The sequence below is a fragment of the Globicephala melas genome, chromosome 11 (assembly GCF_963455315.2).
Source record: "Globicephala melas chromosome 11, mGloMel1.2, whole genome shotgun sequence".
NCBI lineage: Eukaryota > Metazoa > Chordata > Mammalia > Artiodactyla > Delphinidae > Globicephala > Globicephala melas.
In genome coordinates, this window is record NC_083324.2 from 20,495,059 (window position 1) to 20,516,979 (window position 21,921).

General features: G+C 39.5%; 1 protein-coding gene across 9 annotated transcripts in view; it reads right to left on the reverse strand.

Moving 5' to 3' along the window:
• The window catches only part of MITF (melanocyte inducing transcription factor), a 223,150-nt gene that overhangs the window by 25,921 nt on the left and 175,308 nt on the right, over nt 1–21,921 (reverse strand). For 7 of the 9 annotated variants that reach the window (XM_060308085.1, XM_060308084.1, XM_030867706.2 and 4 more), the window contains exons 3-5: nt 5,683–5,910; nt 4,564–4,647; nt 2,165–2,260 (exon numbers count right to left, since the gene is read on the reverse strand). In XM_060308085.1, the coding sequence (XP_060164068.1) occupies nt 2,165–2,260; nt 4,564–4,647; nt 5,683–5,910 (408 nt within the window). Of the gene's footprint in view, nt 1–2,164; nt 2,261–4,563; nt 4,648–5,682; nt 5,911–6,933; nt 7,032–21,921 lie in introns of those variants that run through there. The other 2 variants (XM_030867709.2, XM_030867708.2) reach the window with 1 other exon arrangement.

Consider the following 21,921-nt stretch of genomic DNA (forward strand, 5'->3'; position numbering starts at 1 on the left):
CCTAAAGGTCACATCTCCAGAAGGGTTATCACAAGGACGAGTTCTCCATGAGGCAAACTGGGACCCACATCTGCAATTCACAGAGAGACTCACTATGAGAAATATTTCCATTATCGAGTATGATATTATTCTAACGTAGAGCTTCACACATTACAGGTGCTGAGTGAATAACACCCAGAAAAAATGCTATCAAAATTATTTGAAGCTATAATAAATTGCATTTAATAATTTAGCTATTGTTGAGTACAAGCTATGTTTCCAACGCTAAATGCTGTACATACTTTATGAGATGACCATGTGAGGTAGAAACAGTGATCAGTCCCATTTTACAGATGGGGAAATGGAGGACTTTAAGAAGCAAAGTAATGTGCCAGGTCAGACAGTAAATGGCAGACTCAGGATTTGAATCCAGGTCTGATCATAAATCTTCAACTCCCAACCATTGTGCTTTACTGCTTCACTTGTAAGTGAGTGCATATTTTTCACTGGAGGCTTTTAAGAAGCCAAATGCCTGATATTTTGGTGGGGAATACAAAGGATACGCAAGAGGAAGTTAACGCATTGAGTACTAGGTTGGATCAGGTGACACCCAAGGTCCTCACCTTTGGGGGAAAATTTAAAAAGGAATAATTTTTAAAAATCATGCCAATTCTACAGTCCTCCTGAGTGTGCTCAGGTATCCACTTCATGCCACTGGAAAAACGACCACCCTCATCAGCAAAGTTCTTTTGAGACAAGTGCAGTCTGCCTCACGGGATGCGCGAAAGTTGGAAGCAAGAGGGTTCCACAGAAGCCAACCAAGGGCTCAAAGAAGTTGGGAAGAGTTTGGCACGGAAACATTTGTCAGAAAGAATATTTAGCTCTTTCAAAATGAGGGGGTGCGTTTAAATGGACAGTAAACTGACAAAACTAAGGATCCCAGAAGAAGATTAGAGGTTTCGAGGGGAGTCATCCTTAACCCTCAAGACTTCAAGTAAGTGACTTAAAGGACTGGATCAAGATAGATAAGAAAACTTAACTATAAAAAATTGGTTTTCTAGGGATTTTAGTATAAAGAAGTAAGAGCTACCACATTCCCTTCCCAAGGAAATTTACTATTGGAATTTAGTCTTTAAAACTTTTTTGTGTGTATGTGGGGTAAAAAACATATGACCTAAAATTTCCCATCTTAACTATTTTTATTGGGTTGGCCAAAATGTTCATGTAGGTTTTCCGGGAAAACCCGAACAAACTTTTTGGCCAATCCAATACGTGTACAGTTCAATTGTGTTAAGTATGTTCACATTGTTGGGCAACACATCTCCAGAACTTTTTCATCTTGCAAATCTGAATCTCTATACCCATTAATAACAACTCCCTTTTACCCCCTTACCATCATGGAAGTTAGTCTTTTAAAAACTAATTACTAAAGAATATGATAGTCTCATGGCATTGCTCGTATAGAAAACAGAAAAGGATGGGACTAGGCCTTCAAAGATGTACCGAGGAGTCCTGGCTCTGACACATCCGAGATGTGTAATCTAGCGCAACACAAGCTAATTTTTCCTAACCCTAAAACGGAGGGCATTGACCCAAGGAATTCCTGCAAGGACCAAATAAGACAAAAATGGAAGGAGTGAAAGAAAATGAACTCTACAAGCAAGGCTCCAAACTGCAGAGAGGAATAAGTAACAGAGAAGAGCAAATATGACCCCTGATTAATTAACTAAAATTGGAATAAATTTGCTGTTGAAGAAGGGTAACTTGAATGTCACTCTATCACCTGTGACTAATAAGGGATCTCCTTTAAAAAGTGCATTAACTTTTCAGGCCAACTAGAAAACCACTGTAAATAACACAGTCCAGAGTATTTCCCTTGGCAGCAGTGTCCTAAGTTGGGCATCAGATGTCAAAGGCAACTGGAAGATCTAACGTGCTACTGAAAGTGGACTTGGACTCCAGGGAATGCAGAGCTTCATCATGGGATTACTGATAAACTCATGAGAAATTCTTAATTTCTGATGTCTAAGTCATTTATTTGTGATCCTGAGATACTTCTCTGCCTCATCATCAATACATTTCTCAATGAATCACTTGCAAAGATAAACTGAAAATTCAGGAGAAGGGAGAAAACACTGGAAATAATGTCACAAGATTTTCTTTTAGAAAAAAAGATCACCGATACCGTATTTGCCATTTGCAAGGCGGGATCCATCAGGCCCAGGATTTCTTCATTATAACTTGATTCTAGGCTAATGATGTCATCGATTACATCATCCATCTGAAGGAAAAAGGCAATGGAAAACAAACAGATATAAGCAAAAACTGTGCAAAGCAACCCAAAAAGAAATCCATGGTCTTTCCTGACCCAAAGCAATAACATTCTTTAGTTAGATTCTAAGAGGTAACTGTTCTCTTCCTCCCCAAATAAGAATATTATTGAAGACCATTAACACTAATGGGTGATGAGGATGACATATGCAACCAGCACTTAGTGAGTGATTACTAGGTGCCAGACACTGGGCGCAGGACTTTTTATGGGCTAGGTGATTTATCCTGACAATAACCCTATCAGGGTAGGTGCTATTATTATAGCAATTTTCCAGGTGAGATATATGAGAAGCAACTTGCCCGAAGTCACACTTCAGAGAAGGGTTACAGCCACAGTTTGAACCATGCTCTGAACTTTTATGCAAAACTGCCTGCCTTAAACAAGAAAGATGAACCAGGAAATTTCATCTTGAATGACAGCTGCCTTTTCCTTTTCTCCTCTAAAGACTATGCCCTGTACCTTTCCCACACCCTCCTTGGAGTAAAAAACCACAGATGGCAATTCAGCCCTTTGCTCCCACAGGGGTGTGTGGGGCACTGTGGCTCCCAGGCCACTGGGTATCCCTGCACTCATCTTACAAGGACTTGTAAAATAAGTTTCTCCTCGTACAGCTGCCAGCGTGCTTGGCACTTCCAGAGGAGTACACCAGGACGAGGTTATCATTACAGTCGTGGAGCTGACATTCCCTCTAGATCAATTTTATTCCTGTAGTACCAAAACATTAGTTATGATAATAAACAGTGATTACATGTGCATTGCAGCAGTTGCAAAGACAAGTCTGTGAAAACATTTCTTCGCAAACACCTTATATATTTGAGCTACTTGGTGTGCGTGTGCACACACGCTTGGGTCTTAATCGTACTTCACGAGTACACAATGAAATCTCAGAACTCAGACGGATGCTCCTTTGTGTCTTTTTGCCATTTTCTAATTAAAGAAGACAGGCTCCAACATCATGGGGCTTGTCGGAATCCTGGTTCTCCCACTTTCTGGATTGGGGTAACACCCTTAATCTTTAAGAGCCTCAGTGTCCCAATAATACTCATGGCCTTATTGGATTCTTGTGAGATTTCAGGACAAACCATATAAAGTGCTCACAGTGCCAAGAATATAGTAAACATTCAAAAAATGAGTGGCATTAAGTGACCCCTGAGAATAATTGGAGGTCAGTTTTGAATAACTGTCACCACACTCTTTCCTTTCCAGGTACACCAGTTGTATCCGTTTCGTTTGCTTGTTTTTAAGAGATGATTTTCTAAATGAGTTGGTAAACTGGAAAATGGGCCAGAAGACTTATGAGCAACCTTTCTTTGTAAATTTTTTATTTTATTTTTAGGGAAATGAACTTAGTGGGCTTGGTATGAGAGAATTTTTTCTCTTATGAAAAGAGTCATACATGTTGATAAAAGGCAGTAGAGAAAAGCAAAAAAAAATAAGAATTTTTTGTTTATTATTCTTCTTTCTCATATATGTATATACACATTAAAAATACATAAATATATTAATAAATGGGTATAGCATGATTTATATAGCCATTAAGTAGGATGTCATAGAAGAACTTTTCATTATTTGGGAAAATATCCATGATTTATCATTAAATGAATAAAATCTCAAAATATATTTTCCATGAGATTCCATTTTATAAAACAATATATAGATCTCACACACACACACATCTTGGTTTTACAAATATCCTGTCAAAGTCGCTAACCTATAAATTTGTACAACGTATTTTGATGATGGTATCTAAATGAAGTACAGCAGTTTACATTCTATTTTATTAAAATTTATGTATTTTAAGCACTGCTTTTTTTTTTGTTTTTTTTTTTTGCGGTACGCGGGCCTCTCACTGTTGTGGAGCACAGGCTCCGGACGCGCAGGCTCAGCGGCCATGGCTCACGGGCCTAGCCGCTCCTCGGCATGTGGGATCCTCCCGGACCGGGGCACGAACCCGTGTCCCCTGCATCGGCAGGCGGACTCTCAACCACTGCGCCACCAGGGAAGCCCTTAAGCACTGTTTAATGACTTACAGCAACTCAGGGAAAAATGCATTTCAAGTATCATTTCCCTAGTAATTTTTTAATCATGAGACATTATGAAGAAAATAGTTCTGTTCATAGCTTCCTCAATTAAAAAAAAAAATCAATGGGGGAAAAAAAAAACCCTTAAGTCATCAGGAAAGTGTGATTAGCCACAAATATAGATCCTCATTACAGAGCGTTACATCTTTGGGCTGCTGAGTCATTCAGTACCTGCATGCACGACGCTCGTAAATGCGTGTTCATACTTGGGCATTCGCTCTCCGCCCTGTTTTGTTCTTCAAATTTATAAAATCCCTGCAAAAACACAAGCAAAATCAGCCTATGATCTGGATTTGCAAACGACTTTTCAATGACATATTCACACGAGGCTGATGGCGCGGCAACAAGATGAACTAAGCTTTCTGATAAAGTGTAATCTGACCGAGAAACAAAATAATGAAGGAAGAACTTCTTCCAGCAAATCAGCTTGACAGATGACAAACATGGACAGAGAAGAATAAGATGGTTGGTTTAGGGAAAAGACTTAGTCCCTCTAGAAATTAAAATCAACCAAACTTCAGAAGAGTCACCTCTGAATCACATGAACATTTCAGAGGACAAACTCCACTAAAATGAAGCTCATCATCTCATATTTGGAAATAACATATTAAATCACAACCCTTCTGTTAGGTATGCTTCAAATTTTGATGCAATAATTAGCTTGAGGTACATTTGAGTCTTGTCTCCAACCCAGCCTTTACAAAAAGCAGATTTCACCAGCAGTGGCAATTTTATTAGGAAACCGAATTCACCCAGCAAGGAAATCTTTGCTTTTCTGTTAGATTTTCATGTGCTATATTCTTCCAATCCAGCCATGCACACTCTGTGCTTTTTTTTTTTCCTTTCCAACTCAGGGAGCAATAAAAATAACATCCCAGACGTTCACAGCAAGCGGAAATTCTAAACCGCCTGTCCAACACCTTTTCTATTTTTACTCTCCCTTTTCCACCTTTCCTTCTCTCCTTGCATTTTCACTGCTCTGTAAACGGAAAGGAATGGAAGAGAACACTCAGCTAACGAAGCAGAAACGGGGTGGAAGAAAAAGTGTCCTCGCGTCTGGGTTCTGCTCTGAGGGGGCCAGGTCCCCTGCCAGGAGCCATAACCCAATAACCCGGGGATGGTGACAGGGAGAAGAGGCTGGAGGGTGACAGCTAGAATGAGGAATCGGGGACAACGGCCAGCGAAGGTGGCCACGCGGACAGACTGGAGTCCACGGTCAAGTGCGGGAGGGAGATCCAACAGACAGTCATTCAGTGTAAGAAAAAGGAGAGGGGAGGAGACATGAATTACCTCTTTTTCACAGTTGGAGTTAAGTGTAAGCATAGCCATGGGGCTGTTGGGTGCGCTGCTCCCGGGCACTGGTGGCATGACATGATCGCCAGGCTGGTTTGGACATGGCAAGCTCAGGACTTGGTTGGCATGTTTATTTGCTAAAGTGGTAGAAAGGTACTGCTTTACCTGCTGCCTTTGGGCTTGCTGTATGTGGTACTTGGTGGGGTTTTCGAGGTGGGTCTGCACCTGAACATAGCCACGGAGGGAAGAGAAGAGAGCGCTGTTATTGGTGAGTTTCGGACAGCTCTTCTTTCAGGCACAAGCATGAGACGGGCCAGTCCACCAAGAGAATAGATTATTAAGCCCCTGTTAGGTACCAGGCACCGTGCTGATGGATTTTGATACTACTGAAGTTTAAAGGCTAACCCTTAGGATTTGGGGTAGTACTCTGCCCTATTTCCCTGCTAACTGGCGGTCCATCATCTCTTTAAAACCTTGTGCCCTTCTTCTCATGTCTGATGACTAAAAATTGGCCACTATCTGTAGGGCAAAAATTTCCCCAACACACCTGAAAGAGTTTGTTAAGATCAAAACAACAATCTAGAAGAAGGCGCATAACTTGATTCATTTCAGTTTTCTTTGGCAAACAGAACCACTTTCTGTTTTAAAAAAACACAAAAAACCCTCCTTAAGGAACAACTATAAAACGGTTGTAGAACGGAAACAGAAACATTCGGATGATTAAATCAACTGGTTGTGGATCAGTTCCTCCCACCTGCATTTGGACATGACTGTTCAACATTTTAATTAAGATCTTAAACTCAACATAAAAAGCAATTCCCCATTAAGCAGTTTCTTTCAAACACATAGCACTTCTATATATGTGTTTTTGAAGGCATGAATATTAAGCCACCAACATTATTTTTCCCTTCTTTCTTATAGACATTAATAGAGAATAAGAACTTTTTAAAAAAAATCAATGATACTCAATTTAGTCACTTTTTCCTTGAAAAACACAATTTAATCTTAGAGCCATGAACCGGAGCTCATGGAGAGAGCACAGCCATGCACCAGGGGAAAAAAAATCCTACTAATATTTACTTTATTCGAAACTACATTGAATTACTGATTATGGTATCAAACAACAAACAGCATTAAACGGGAAGACATGTACTTATTGAAAACTGTGTCTACTACAATAACATGAAAAGGTGAAACGCTCAATTTATTGATTACATTTCAGAGACTAAATATAAGAATAAAGCTCACCTGATAGTGATTATATTCTAGCATTTCCAGCATAACCACGTTTTAGGTGGCCCCAATCCAACAAATAACGGTAGACTATTCGCTCCCTCTACTTTCTGCAACTCCGATTCGTAGACTGGCATAGAGAAAGTACTATAAACAAGGTATCCTGAGACACCACCGGAAACTTTATCACAGCAGCCCTGCTTATAATAACCTAAGCTAATTAGTTATGCATGTAAAAAAAAAAGTTCACACAAAGGGCTTTTTTTTTGGAAGCCCTACGAGTTTGCTCTTAAATATTGATATCAACCCCCCCGCACCCCACCCAGCTTGACGTCATACTTTTTTTCATAAATATAAAAGAACCTTTTTAAGGGATGAGCTATCAAAGTCAAACTCACTGTCAGATCAAGGCCAATTCACTATTCATCTTTAGTTCCAGTAGTATTAATAGACAATGGTATTTCTCTTTCAGCAATAGGTTAAGAGCTAGATGCCCCCTTTGGAGAACATTGCCTAAAAGCTACACATGAGACTCTTCTAATGGCCGAATAACTCAGCCCTTCCAAATGCAGAAAGAGTGTCTTTTAGTATGGGGGAGTCTCTGATGAACTTTCAAGTTCAACAGCCTCATCTTGCATCCTGGTCTCAATGTGCATCTTATTCTTAACTGGACAGATATATAAATTTCCTACTGACCTTGCATCAGGAAGAGGGGGAGCTATTCTAAATAGAAAAGGAAAAATACAGAGGCAGTTTTGGATATATATTTATGTGGAAAGTAAGAAATACACATCTTCCCAATTTAATCCTCAAATTAGGAAGCATAAAATTTTTCACTAAAAAATCTTTTAATATAATTCTTGGGGCTAGAGAAGAATAAGAGTTATCATATACACAACTGATGCATTTATAGATTTCCTTATTCATTCCATTATTTACTGTTATTATGTGCTAAACACTGTGCAAGGCACAGAATACACATTGTGAGCAAGTAGATATAATTGCCAGGTTTATGACCCTGAGAGTCTGGGGGGAAGCAAAGGAAGATAAAAGGCAAACAAATATATGTCTAAAAATTATGATAACAGTTGATATGCACTGCTGAATTGGTGAGATACTTCAAGCACAAGAATTTGAAATTCAATAATTCCATCCAAATGCCCAGGATAATGAAGTCCTTTAGTTGGCAACCTCAAATTGTTTCAAATGACTGATCTAACATGCACACAGAGGTTCACAGAGACATTTTAAGTTTCATAAAGGGTCCAGACACGATAATGATGAGGACAACAGACATTTCTAAAATAAACATAAAATGAGGGCAATGGGCGTAATGTGCTTATTTCACTATTACACTTTAAACACAAGGGGCTGCACATTTAAAATTAAATGTTCATTCACTGGCAGATCTTTATTTTTAATGAATCAGAATTTTAAGCTTCAGTAAGGAAAAAAGCAACTTGTTCTCTATTTGGCGTCAGTGAGGTCTTTACTACAACCAGGTTGGGGTAGTCAGAGTGGGATGTATTTTTGCCCTTTTACTGTCAGTGTCTTTTTAAGTAAGTTGAGAACAGATTGGCTGTAAACACTATGGAGAAGTCAGAACATCCCCAGATGTCTCTACTCCAAACACCTAAAACAGGTAACATAAATGAGGTCATGATCTGTGGTGTGTAACAGGGAGTGGTGAGGCCTGTGGCAAACTAGAGGGTGGATATTTCATCTAAAAGGAAGCGCTAACATAATCTGCAACTGATTGTGGCCATATGGGAAAACTATTCCAGTCTAGCTAGATCTTCCAATTTTTCAATTTAGTTGGCAATCTGAACTTGTTTTTTAAATGAAATCTCCCAGATTACAAAAATGACACCAAATTGTTTGATTTTTCATATTGTAGAAGACAAATCAAACAAATCTGTTGGCTGGACTCAGCCCACAAGCCAGTAGAATGTGGTCTCTGCTCTATAATGCCCACAGGAGAATCTTCCTATCTACATTCCCTTGTGGGGGGGGATGGCCTAGGTTTTAAGAAGTTAGTTCCTCTTCTGAGAACTTAGCATCAAATCCAAGCACTTCTGGTGCTTCTCTGACAGGGATATCATGCCTGACAGCACAGTCAACAGAAGAATTAAGAAGTTGAAACCTGGGTTCAAATTCAGACTTTGCAGCTTACTACTTTTATGACCTTCTGCAAGTCATTAACCTTTCCAGGCCTTCATCACGTCATGTGCTCAATGGGAATGACAATAGAACCTGCCTCTTAGAGGTGTTTTCAGTATTAAATGAAATCACACCTCTACCAGGCTTAGTAACCTATCTCAAACAGCAATTCTCAAACTTTCTTTTTTGTCCTAGGACCCTTTTAAACTGTTTTAATTTCTTGTGTTTATGCAGGTTATATCTATCCATATTTCTCATCTTAGGAATTAAAACTAAGAGATTTTTAAAACATAAGATTATCCACTAGCACATAGTCCACTGGCCCTTAGAACAATGACATTTTAACACATCATGTAGCCTCTGTAAAACTCTTCTGTGTATAGATATCCCTCAGAATCCATGGGGATGGGTTTCAGGACCTCTTCAGATAGCAAAATCCACAGATGTTCAAGTCCCTAATATAAAATGGCATAGTACTGTACGTGAGAGATGAGCATGAAGAAAGGAAAATAACCTCTCGGTATTATTATGAAAGTAGTTTTGACCTGACAGAACTACAGGAGTCTTGGAGACCCCCAGGGCTCTCTGAGACACTTTGAGAAGCACTGATCTGGAACAGTTAGTACTGTTGCATTACCTCCACCCCATCCTAGCCATGCCACGCCCACTGTGTGGTGGTGGTGTGTGACACAACCTCTGTGTGTGTTGCTTCCCTCATATCCAGAAGATGCTGGAAGGAAACACTAACCGCCCTAACTTCTCATAACATTATTATGAGGCTCTATACTACAGTCCTCGGAATATTTTCAAAGCCACATAAATATAAGGTTCTGTGTTCAGCCATCCTAAACCATAGCTTTTTAGTGAGTGATTTCCCTTTCATTAATTTTTAAATAGCCAAACAAGCATGCAACTGAAAACATATGTGGTGTTAAACATCTGCATGATTTCCTAATAATTTTTTCATGTTTTTGACCTTGAAACCAACTATACCACAGAATTCGGATACCAAAAGTTGGGTATTGCTGAGCACTAGAAGCACAGACCACAAAATAAAGCTGGAATACTTCTTACTCTATCGAAATACAGTATTTTATTGACGTAACTTATATTTCACATAAATAAAGTATGTTAGCTATCTGGATCAAGGGCAAAAATCCACTGGCTTTGAAACTTTTCTTCCTTTATTACTACTACTATCTCCTTACCCTTTTTCCTTTCTTCATTCAGATCCTGAATTGATAGCAAAAGAACTGGAATAAATCACATTCTAATTGTCACAGTTTAGCTTCGCCACTTCCCAGGTGACACTGACAGGTTATTTCCCAGCAGTTTCATTCTAAAGAGATCCTGGAGCACATCAGTGTAAGATGGTGCCTGCAGATACTATCAAATTGGCTGACAAAAGAATTCACTGCAGGAAGAAAGATCCCCATCTGATGTTCACTGCCCTTCTATTCCCTCTACTATTTGTAAACCAGAATAAAAATAAAATTGAGCGAAGATTCCCATAATCCTTTTAGTTTATAATTGATTTTACTTTTTTAACAAGTCAACAAAGTATTTAGATTTCTCATTTTGTGTTTAGAGAGAGAATGTGTCCTTTTGCTCAGTAAGTTGAAGAAATAGTAAAAGGATTATAATTCAATCAATTGCTATCCACTACCACTCCCAAACCACTATTCTTTTCATACTGTTTTTTAAAGGACTATGTACAGAGATGGTCAATGATGCAATCACCATCCCTGAGAAAATGGTGAAACAAAGGAAGCTAGCTTTCTGAAATAATTTGAGCAAAGTCTTGTCCAGGGTCACATCTGCGAGGTGCCAAGATTCTTTTCAGTCCCACAATTATAACACTACCACGAAAGAAAACACCAGTCCAGAACACATGTTCTCACTCAGTCGTGTTTGCTGTACAACCTGTACAAAGGTCTCCCTAACAAAAAAGAAGGACAACAAGAATACGAATCCTGACCTAAGACAGAAGAATCAAAATCATATGCAGACAAATAATAAATGCTGGAAGAGGGTGTGGAGAAAAGGAACCCTCCTATACTTTTGGTGGGAATGTAAACTGGTGTAGACACTATGGAGAACAGTATGGAGGTTTCTCAAAAAACTAACAATAGAGTTGCCGTATGATCCAGCAATCCCACTCCTGGGCATATATCCATAAAAGACGAAAACTCTAATTTGAAAAGATACATGCACCTCTATGTTCACAGCAGCACTATTTACAATTGTCAAGACATGGAAGCAACTTAAATGTCCATCAACAGATGAATGCATAAAGAAGATGTTGTATATATACACAATGGACTATTACTCAGGCATTAAAAAGAATAAAATAATGCCATAGGTAGCAACATGGACGGACCTAGAGTTGATCATACTAAGTAAAGTCAGTCAGGCAGAGAAAGACAAATACCATATGATATCACTTGTATGCGGAATCTAAAAAAATGATACAAATGAGCATATTTACAAAAAAGAAAACAGACTCTCAGACATAGAAAACAAACTTATGGTTTTCCAAAGGGAAAAGCAGGGGTGGGAGGGGAAAAATTAGGAGTTTGGGATTAACAGACACACACTGCTATATATGAAACAGGTAAACAACAAGGTCCTACTGTACGGCACAGGGAACTATAGTCAGTATCTTGTAATAACCTATAATGGAAAAGAATCTGAAAAAGAACAGATATATACATATGTATAATAATCACTTTGCTGTACAACTGAAACTAATACAGCATTGTAAATCAACTATACTTCAATTTTAAAAAGTCATATGCAAACAAAAAGCAAAAACAATGAGTACTTAAATAAAAGAAAGTCAGAAGTGACCAAGGTTGATATGCCCAGGTCCTTTTCTCTATCACAGGGATCTGCCCACCTGCCCAATCAGGCCTGTTCCCTGTTTTTGTATGGCCTAGAAACTAAGAATAGATTTTATATTTTTCAATGGTTGAAAACCATCAAAAGCAGAATACCTCATGATACATGAGAATTCTATGAAATCCAAATTTCAGTGTCCATAAATAAAGCTTCCTGGCACACAGCCCCGTCCATTCGTTTACATGTTGTCCACGCTGCGCCCACACTATAGCAGCAGAGCCCACGCGGCCCCCAGAGCCTAAAATATCTACTGTTTACAGAAAATGTCAACCAGTGCTCTGTAAGAAAGTTTTACCAATCTAGAGTTCAGCTTTCCTATTATGTTGAAGCTTTAGCAAGGTTTGAAGAATGAGGTGATTTTTCTAAAGAGAAATAGTATATGTATAAATAATTTTATAGTTGCTTTTCCATATAACTGGACATAAGAACACAGGATATGCTTATTACCTCCTACTTATGATATGTCATAAGTACCAAGATTTTTTAAAACACAGAAAACAATTAGCATTCATTCACTCAAAATTGTCCACCATGTACCTGATGCTGTGCACTTTATATGTTCACTCCTAGCTTAGGTCAATTCAAAATAAAACTATGAAATCACTTGGCTAGCCTACAAAGTATTCTTGAAAGCCTCTCCTCACAATTTTTAAAGATCATATGACAACAACTGATTGAATACAGAAGGAACTATGGACTCTGGATTTTCATAGTTTTAACCTCTTATTTTGAGTTGTTACCGTCAGAGAGTATACCCAGTCGTCCTCTTACCAAATACAAAAAGAACTAAAAACAGGATTGGGTGCGAACCTTAATGTCTATATAAATCATCTGGGATCTTGTTAAGTGCCGTGTGAATCTGTAGGTCTGGGGTGCGGCCTAAGCTCCTGCATTTCCAATAAGCTCCCAGGGGATGCCCACCCTGCTGGTCCACAAACCACACCACACCTTGAGTGCAAGGCTTTAAGACATTTTCACCTGGACTTCTGCCCCGATCCAAAGACTTATATCTTCACATTCATTCACCAAATACTGCTTGAGTACCAACCAGATGCCAGGCAACTGTCTTCATCTTACACAGGCTGTTTGGGGCAAGGCTCAACCAGAAGACGACATTTAAGCACAGACCTGAAGTTGGGGAAGAGAATGAGCCAGGCAGATGGGTGGCAAGAGACACCCAGCAAAGTACAAAAGTCCTCAGGTGTGAGGAAGCCTCCCAAGCTCAGGCAACTGCAAGGAGGCTCTTCACACACATTCTTTCCTTGGCTGCTTCTTGACCGCACTCGCCCGGTTTTCTTCCTGCCTCTTTCAACATTTCTTCTCAGTGGCCTTTGCGAGTTTTCTCCTCTTCTCTCCCTCGTAAATGTCAGAACGCCTCAAGGCTCAGAGCTTGATTTCCTCTCTCTGCACGCACAGCCCTGGTGACCTAAGCCAGGCTCCTGGATTTAAACACTCTGTTTAGATGTCCTGAACTCCACACTCAGCTCCACCTGCTTACTCCATTGGGAGGACTGCAGACATCTCAAACTTAAAGTGTCCATCTTCCTCTTCCCCCTATAGTCTTTTCCATCATAGCAGATGGTACCCCCATTCTTCCATTAGCTTGAAACATATGAAATTACCAAAAAATGACCTTCATCTCGTTCAACCTCGTTGCTCATTTCCAAAACCTTGGTCATCTTTGATTCATTTCTTTCCTTCACACCCCACATCTACTCCATCAAGAAGTACTGGCTTCCTTTTCAGAATATATCCCGAATTTAACTAATTTTCACCATCTCTACTGTTCCACTTGATCCGGGCCACCATGATTTCTCACTTGGATGACTGAAAGCCTGTTGACTCTTCCACCTACTTCTGTATGTGCTCTTTTGCACCCTGTGTTCAATACACTGTGTGATTCTTGTAAAATATGTCAGATTATGTCACTCATCTGCAAAAAGAACCCCTCTGTAATGGCTCCCTATTTATGTCTGAGAGAAAACAAACTACTTACAATGGCCTACAGGTCCCTAAACCAGAACTACCTACGGGGCTTGTTAGAAATTCATATTCTTGGGCCCCATCTCAGAGCTAACGAATCAGAATCTCTGGGTGAGGATCAGAAATCTATGTTTTAACAAGTTCTCCAGGTAGATTCTTATGCACAGCAAACTTTGAAGACTCCAGCCTACTGTGCCCCCTTCCCCATCCACCCTGGGGTCATGACCTCTCTGATCTTATCTCCCACAACCATCCTAAGAACTTAGAGACCCCAACTCCCACCCTGCCAGTGCTCTCCATCCCCATACATACCCTGCTCTACTTTGTCTAGAACATGGCCTGGCACAGAGTAGGGGCTCAGCAAATATTTGGATAATCAATGACTGAATGAAGGCAGTGTGGCTGAAATGCATGAATGAGTGGGGAGACTAGAAACTAAGGACAAAGGGTCAGATTGTGTAGGGCCTTGTACAGGTTGGAGGCTAGGATCCTGAAGCCTCTAGAAGTGTCCTGAGGAGATGGAGAAGTGGTAGACCCTCGCTCTTCCTAACTAATTCAGAAATCTCTGGAGGTAATATCTCCAAGCCAGGCCGTTGATTCACAGTGCACCTCCCTAATCTGAGTTATAAAGCTTCCTTTTCTATGAGGGCAGACCCAAATGTTGCCAACTCTTATAGCTCTCATCCACGATGCTTAGTGCCAGGATCCTGGAGATCTGTCTCCATCTCTAAACTGTAGACCCCTTGATAAGTCACAGTTAAAGCAGAAGTCCTCAAGCTGGTGGCCCATGGGCACAGTCCACAGGTATGGCTTATTGCCTACAGAGTATTTAATTAAAAACTAGAGTTATCATACTAAAATTTGGATTTCTGGTTTCTCTGGATAAAACAGAAGATCTAGCAACAATGAACCACCTTCTAGCGGGCCAGCAAGGGGCAGGGTTGAGAAGCAGCTTCCCTCTTTTGAAGGAACACTTGTTCTTCATTTTGCTACATTCCTACCACTCCTTATTCTGACACTGATAACTGGCCTGATTTACTCATTAATCTGCCTGACTCCTGAAGGCATTTAAATTGGCAAACCCTGCTTTACCTTTCACACTCCACATTCCAGGAGGTAGTTCCAAATCTGACAGAATGATGGTGGCATAAGTGGGATCAGAATAAGCCTCACTAAATAAACAATCTCATATGATGTGAGTGAGAAAAAAAATAAATTGATATAAACTTTTAAAAGGTACATACATGTTCATCCAATAATTCACACTTTCAAGAACTTTTTCTAAGGAAATCATCAGATCTAAGGGCAAAGATTTAAGAACACAGAGGTACATCAGAGCATTGCCTAAAACAGAAGTGGACAAATTACTACCCTAGTGCCCACTGCCTGTTTTTGTAAATAAAGTTTTATTGGGACACAGCCACACCCATTCATTTACATATAGTATACGACTGCTTTCAAGCTATTACAATACTAGAGCAGAGTTGAGTAATAGACCTTATAATCTCCAAAGCCTAAAATATTTACTATCTGGCTCTTTACAGAAAGTGTGCCAACCATTAATCTCTAATAACAAAATACTGGAAACAAATATCTAATAGAAAGCAATGCATTCAATTAATTATGAAGGAGCCATATAAGTTCAAGGTTCCTCTATCTCAGCATGACTGACCCTATGGCCAGGTACATCTTTGTTGTGGGGTTGCATGTGTATTATAGGATATTTAGCAGCATCCTTGGTCTCTGCCCAGTAGATGCCAGTAGCACCTCCCCGCCAATGCCAGTTCTGACAACCAAAAATGTCTCCAACATTACAAATGTCCTTGGGGTGGGGAGGGGAATTGCCCCCATATAGATGGATACAATACAGTGAATGAAGTCCATATTTTATAAAACTATTAAATGAGGGGGAAAGTTCATCATGTAAGTAGGAACACAAAGCAGGTTAGAATCACTACATACACTGTGACCCTAAACTGACTTAAAAATGTTGTTTATACTTATGCATACACACACACAAAAAAACCAGTTACAAATCATTCATCAAAAATCTTCTCCATGACTGTCTCAGGATGATTAAATTATAGGTGGCTGCTACCTTATTGGTTCTTTTTAATATTTTCTATAATGTATATGGCACTAATTTTGTAATTTTTTTAAAAAAATCTATAAATTCCACAAAAATTAAAGTCTGTGGATCTGGACAAACAAAAATATATACAGGCCGAATTCCTCTACTGAACAATTTTGAAAACCACAAATAAACCCATGAAGTTGTTATATAATGATGAAATCTGCCTCATTTCCATTTTTTCTTTAAATATTTGATCAGATTAAGAAGACCTCTTTATTTATTAAATTTTTGGTCTAACATTCAAGCCCAGACAGTTTGAATCTGTACAATGTTTGACACATTTTTATGGTTTTATAAAGGGCTGCAATTACGTGGTTCCATGGTGCCCTTAAAATAATAGCTCATTGTAAGGACTGTCGAGTTCTCCCCCCTCCTGATGGGAGCTGCGAGTGCAGCGTTCCACGTGCTATAACTTTTTTATGTGCCCCAGTTTAGCACTGCCTCAGAATTGCAGACGCCTTTTTGTTTCAGCATCCCCCCAAAATGCCCCTATTGTTTGCAGTTTATCGGGTATTAGAGATCATTATGACACAGGCAGCAAAATCCCTTTTCATAAGGACAGACACTCTTAAGAAACTAGCAGTGGTCAAGTTTGTCAGAGATGAAAACATTGCCCTGGGCCTAAGTAAAAGGTCAGTCAGAAATGAGAGCTGAATGCTGCTGGTTTGAAGGTCAAGTCCACATGAGCCGAGAACTGGCAAAAGCAGCCACCTCATAATAACACACACTTTAGGGCCTAGATCATGAGACTGAGGGGTCCTCCTAGTTCTTGAGGAAATGCATTGTCTTGGGCAATTCCTAAAACTTGTTGTATAGATTATGTGATCATGAAATTCCAGTCTGGAATTAACAACTCCAACAATAACACTAACAGCTCACAAGCACTTTCTGACTGAGAGTTTTACATGCAGGTACATCGTAACTTCCCCACTGAACAACCCAGCCATTCATTTAACCAGCATTTATGGAAGCACTGAGGATACAGCAGCCACTAAAGCAGAGTTCTTGAGCCCGCAAAAGCCATACTGAAGTTGGGGAAGCAGAGACAAACACGATGGCAACAAATCAACAAAGAAAGAACTTCATATGGTGACACAAGTGCAATGCAGAAAAGATAAGAAAGAAAGCCACTGGGAGAAAAGAAGGCTACTCTGAAGTAGGGACATTCCAGCTGAAACCCAAATGATGAGAAGAAGCCATGTGTGTTGAGAATCAGAGGAGCTTAAATCCTGAGCCGGAAGCAGGTTGGCATCTTTGAAAGACAAGAATGACATCAATAACCCAGCCAGCAGGGCTGTAGCAGTGACCAGGTCAGTGCATAAACTGAGAGATATGGTCAGGACCGGATATCACGGAGCTTTGTAGGCCACAGAAAGGAATGTGATTTTTCTTCTCTGCTGCTTATAAGAGCCTTTGGGAGGTTTCAAGCAGAGAAGTGACAAGACCTGATGAACATTTGTAAAATATCACTCTGGGATTGGTGTTGATGGGAAAGAACGGTGGACACAGGACAAACAATTAGGAAGCTCCCGTAGCTACATATCTGAGAGCTGCTGATGCCTTGGACTCAAAATATTAAGATGCAGTTGGATATGAGATATATGCTGCTAGCTCTTGTCTCTGGTTCCTTCTTAGCTTCCATCAAAACTAATTTAAGAATAGCACATATGTTAAAGGACTTTCTTACACAATGCTCTGAAATGTCTCACACCAACACCAAGAAGTAACTATAAATGATGCACAGTGTTGTAAAATATCCCATGTATACCTGCTTGGAACACATAAGCTAAGTGTATGGCCAACTGTCAGAGTGCAATGGAGAGAGGCAGCCTTGTCTTGTTAGTATCTGGCTAGAATTTCAGAGAGATCTGACCTCAAATCCTAAGCGAGTTGCTTAAATGCTTTGAACCTCAGTTTTTTATCTGTAAAATGGCATCATGGATACTACTTACCTAGTAGTTGCTCATCTTGTTGATTAGTTTAAGTGACAGAATGCACGAAAAGTACTTAGTATGTAGTAAATGCTCAATAAATTAATAATGTTCTCTATTATTGTTAGTCCTGGATTTTTTTGTTTTCACATCCAAGTAGGTCATTGTTACACCATTTAGCTCATCCATCTCAAAAAAAAAAAAAAAAAGATCACCTTGAAGGAGTGGAGAGGGCAAAAAGGAGGGGGGCAGTTCAGCCTCTTTCGGTATCCTTTTATCTTTTTCTCTTTGGCTGACTCAAATATCACAGATGGATGCCAAAGATAAGAGTAAATGGGGAGAAACAAGAATCATAGAGCATGGGACACTTGTTAGCTGGAGTATCATACAGAAGACTTTGTGAAATCTTTTTTCTCTCCCACTTCCAAAGGAGCTAGCTCAGCTACTTATTCTTAATCTGGGCCTTAGGGAAAGTGGAAACTCCTGAAAATTGTATGCAAACTTTTGACTCTGCATTTTTCTAGGAAGAGGTCTAACATATTGAAACATTTAAAGATAAAATTACATGTAGAATTTGCAGGTAAGAGAGAGGTATATACAGGAAACAAGATGAGCCATGAGTTGATAACTGTTGAAGTTTGGTGATGAGTATATGAGGGGCTCATTATATTATTCTCTCTGATTTTATTTAAGTTTGAAACAACCTATCCACATTCATACAGTGCATAGACATTTACATTCTAGATACTTCATTTATATTCATTTTCTATCTTCTTTTTCTATAAAAAGAAAAGTCCTATGGTAGCATATTTACTAAGTAAGCACTTGGTCAATCTAATAACCTACCACAAGCATAAATGTCTGCTTTTTTGTTCACTGTTCTCGGTCTTTGCCTGAAGCTTTCCTCTAAAGGAGCTGACTTCATGTTGCATGAACTGATCGCTGTATTCAATATGCTCCAGGTCATTCCTCTGTGCTGTCAGCCTGAGCGCCTCTCAGAGAAACATTTTGTTAACAAAGTAAGTTGGATCTGCCCATGTAGTGTTCACACTGATAGAATCAGGAGTGTGTAGTTTAGCTTCAAATGAAATGTTTATTTATTTATTTTTAAAATAAATTTATTTATTTATTTGTTTTTATTTTTGGCTGTGTTGGGTCTTCATTGCTGTGCTCAGGCTTTCTCTAGTTGTGGCGAGCAAGGGCTACTCTTCGTTGCGGTGCGCGGGCTTCTCATTGTTGTGGTTTCTCTTGTTTGGGAGCACGGGCTCTAGGCACGTGGGCTTCAGTAGTTGTGGCACATGGTCTCAGTAGTTGTGGCTCGTGGGCTCTAGAGCATAGGCTCAGTAGTTGTGGCGTACGGGCTTAGTTGCTCCGCAGCATGTGGGATCTTCCTGGGACAGGGATTGAACCCGTGTCCCCAGCGTCGGCAGGCAGATTCTTAACCACTGCGCCACCAGGGAAGCCCTGAAATATTTATTAACTTGTGCAGAGGGTACAAAACTGAATTCATATGGACCTTTTCGGATCAAAATCAGGACAACCTCTTTCAGACAAAGTGGCTGAAGATTTACATTTATGTCACAGACAAAAGTACAGTCATCTGAAATTGACCTGATGAAGACATTTAGGAGGAGTTTTGCTTTTGGTTTTCCTCACTAAAAAGAAACTGTTCATTTGCAAAAAAAAAAACAGATTTATCACACTCTACAAAGCAAATTCTCAGAGGGATTTAAAATTTGCTGCAAATCTATAAAAAATGTAAAAAAGGTAGGGCACACCTATACAATATCAATATATGTAACTGAGATAGTCCCATGTGGATTTCTTTGTGTGACAAAAATAATGGATAAAATGTGTGAAGAGGAAAGGGACAAAATACTTCTTTTGAGAACACAAATGGGAACTCTGAAAGACATAAGAATATGGGAACATACTGGGGTTTCTCATAAAGAAGAAAAATAATTAAAAAGTGAAAATGAAGTAATTACTGAGAACTCATATACCAGGTAGTTTTCCTAAAAGTTTTCAATGGATTTGCTCATTTAATCTTCACTACCACCCTATGAAGTAAGGGCTGTTATTATTCCCATTTTAGGGATGAGAAATCTGAGGCTGGCTCCCAACCACTACACTAAATACTACCATGTTATGAGTTATCTGTAGAATTTATATTTCAGCATAGTATTGCTGATTGTGAAACTGTAGAGACCCTTTGTAATATGTTTTTCTCCTGAGTACTTGTTTTCACACTTTCATTATAAATAGTCTCTCCTTAATATATGATGATCGCCTGGGTGGACACTAGGCATTAATCCAAAGCATGACCCGATTCCTAAGCAAACAGAAGGAGCCCTCAGGCCAGCAGTGGGCCAATGAAGACAGAACTTTACAAAAGAGAAGTCAATGTGAACATCTGTTATGGGAAAGCTGCCTCAGGACTTTGAGTAGTTTAAGGATTGATGCTTCTTCTTACTTTCTTCCTTTTTTGGGGGGAGGCAGGGTATGTGTTGGGGGAGGGGGTGGGATCGGCAGGCAAACAGAATCTTCCTGACTCAAAAGGAATTTTTGTTAACCAAAAGCATCTGTATCATGGGATTTTTAAAGGAAAGGTTAAACCATTGTACAGTATAGTAACGTCTTTTATAAGAAAGAAAATGAGCCACTGTTATCACTGAAATGCCAGTCGCCATATACCTAATGGTAAACCAATTTAAAAAAAAAAGGGAAGAGAAGTGTCCAGATTACTCTTTTGTTAAGTGGCCCAATGGTTTGGAAAAAAACAAAAACAAAAGGCAGTGGTTAATCAGTCCCTAAAAGTCTTTATCTTATGTGTAGTAGATAGAAAGAGGGACCTCAGTGTGAAAGAAACCCCTCACTCCTCTCCTCAAGGAGCTTACAAATGGAGAGTTAGGATGGGGACAGAGGAAAGGGAAACTCACACACAACTTTACACGTAAGATGGTCCTACACTCTAAAACAGTGATTCTGAGGAACATGTGGGAATGTCTGGAGACATTTTTAGTTGTCACCACTGAGGGTACAGTCGGGTGGCTGCTACTGGCATCTAGTGGGTAGAGACCAGGGATGATGCCAAACATCCTACAGTGCACAGAACAGGCGCGCTCTACAAAGAATGACCCCGCCCCAATCTCGATAGTGGAGAAGCCCTACACTAAGAGATGCTGTGTCAATTCAACACCCCAAACCTCTCTGGGGTAGATTTCAGAAAAAAAAAGGCAACAAAACCAGTCAAGCCAAAGGAATGGCGTAGATACCTCATCAACTCCTGATGCGCTTCCACATGTACCTGAGTTTCATAGTCAATAGTTATTTCATGCCTGGCCTTAACATGCAAAGGACACCTTTTAGTTCAATGGAAGGAGGAGGAAATGTCATCGTCACTGTGAAGAGCTTAATTCAAACTCAAAGATCTCGTATCATCTTGAGTTCTGGACAGTGATGTGGGTGGGAAAAGTAAATTGAGAATTATCAGTTCTACACGATAATGATCAACTGTGCCCTAAAACTACACAGAACCAAACCAAACAATTCTAATGATTCAAAAAGCACACTGGGAACTTGCTTTGGCATCTCTGAGCGCACTGGCAACTGTGAGTGCATTGGCAATATCACTTAGAAGTCTTTTCTATCTGATAAATACTAAAGGAACATTACTGTACTTGCAAACAAAGCCAGAGTACGTCAGTTCTTAGTTTGACATTTCACATAAATCCTCCTTACTCTCCCAAACTACAATAACAAAACAACAAAGTTTTCATCAATTCATTTCCTATATCTTAAAAAAGGAATTATTTTTTCAGTATATTTGAACAACTTTCAAAGCCATTAATTTATAATTTTGTATGTGACACACAGATTTTTATTTTCTAACTG